Here is a 1,461-nt window from a genome sequence, read left to right as displayed (position 1 = left end):
GCGTTTGTCGTACACAATTCCCAAATCCTTATGTTGGCGCAAATGTAGTCAGTCTTTCCAAGGCCTCCAAGGATCAAACCCGGGACTTGAGCTTTCAAGTTTAGTGCTTCACCCAATGAGCTAAAGGGAAAAGCTGGGTCGGTATCTTGTGTTACAATGTTCACTACATCGACAATATCTTTTTCTCAGAGTTTCTGACATCATTTTGTTCCAACATTCTAAAATGATTTAATGTATAAACGAAGTGAAATGTTTGAATAATGAAATAAAGTTGGGCAAGGACATATTTCTTTTCATTATTGGTGTTTTCGAATTCTACAAGATATCTATGTGTGGGTTAAGAGGTAAATAGTGAAGGGCGAAATGTCCCTTATTTGATACTAACCACGCAGTCTATGTCAACATAGTTGGAACACTCGTAGATTTGTAACTCGGTGGGATCCGGGCATGACCGTCCTCCGCAATCGGCTGGCTGGACAAATCTTGACCGATACAAGTGACCATTCCCACAGGTGGAATTACACACGGACCATTCACCCCACTCCCCTACCTCACAGTGGACTGGACAACAACCTACATAGCATTGTCTTTCCTCCGAGGATTCAGAGCAGGGGATGCCCCCGCATGCCGCTTCCTGTGTGATTCGTTTCCTCCTTGATTGGACACCTTTCTGCTCACACTGACCAACACATGGTCCCCATTCCATCCACCAACTTTCCACGCAGTCCCGATAGCAACACAGATTACCACACTGTCGCTCATGGACGACCTGGCTGCAATAGCCGCCACATTTCTCAGTTGCTATGATGTCGCGTGTCTTCTTCCTATGTGCTCTCTGTGTGGTATTATCACATTCACGTGAACATAAGTAGTTAGACCAGGCTGACCAAGCGGAATAACGGCAATCCTGGGCACAGCACCATCTATTACACTCGTCGGTCTCAGTAACGTTGACGTCACAGATTCCACCACATGCTGCTTCTTGAAGCACGCGCCGCGTCCTCTCTGCCACACCGTCCTCACCACAACTCTGAGAACACTCGGTCCAGTGGCCCCAGTCACTTACGATACAATCCCGGGGGTCGCACGGTGTCCCACACACACACGTTAAGACCAACGTTATCAACACAATGCTCCAAATACCAGGAAGGTGAAAATATATTCCTCTTGAGATGCTCATTTTTACAACTTCAAGTCACATTAATTAGAAAACTCGTGTTACTTATATCGAAATATATACTGCATCCTGTGAAGTGTAAATTAAAATTGTAATTAAATGACGTAAAATTCCTTCCGTCTTTAATGTCAGTCAAGTAATTGTTCCTTTTGAAGCTCCTATATGATTTGAACTTTCTCTGAAATTTTGATTTTAATAATTATAATAACACGAGTCTAATAGCGGTTCATATGAGTCTAGTTGGTATGGCTATTCACATAGGCCTACGTGGACGGATGCAACAT

General features: G+C 43.9%; 1 protein-coding gene across 1 annotated transcript; it reads right to left on the bottom strand.

The window, feature by feature from the left end:
- Window positions 1-370: 370 nt before the first annotated feature.
- On the bottom strand, window positions 371-1,180 carry LOC110442571 (spondin-1-like). Its single transcript, XM_021486243.1, has one exon. It carries the CDS (start codon window positions 1,178-1,180, stop codon window positions 371-373), a length of 810 nt encoding a protein of 269 aa, XP_021341918.1.
- Window positions 1,181-1,461: the final 281 nt, after the last annotated feature.

Source organism: Mizuhopecten yessoensis, unplaced genomic scaffold, assembly GCF_002113885.1.
Source record: "Mizuhopecten yessoensis strain PY_sf001 unplaced genomic scaffold, ASM211388v2 scaffold716279, whole genome shotgun sequence".
NCBI classification, from domain to species: Eukaryota; Metazoa; Mollusca; class Bivalvia; order Pectinida; family Pectinidae; genus Mizuhopecten; species Mizuhopecten yessoensis.
Note: the sequence above shows the minus strand (reverse complement) of the source record. Positions and strands in the feature narration are given on the sequence as shown.

Coding starts and splice junctions, on each gene's coding strand:
- LOC110442571 (XM_021486243.1), bottom strand. CDS start 1,180: ATGAGCATCTCAAGAGGAATATATTTTCACCTTCCTGGTATTTGGAGC.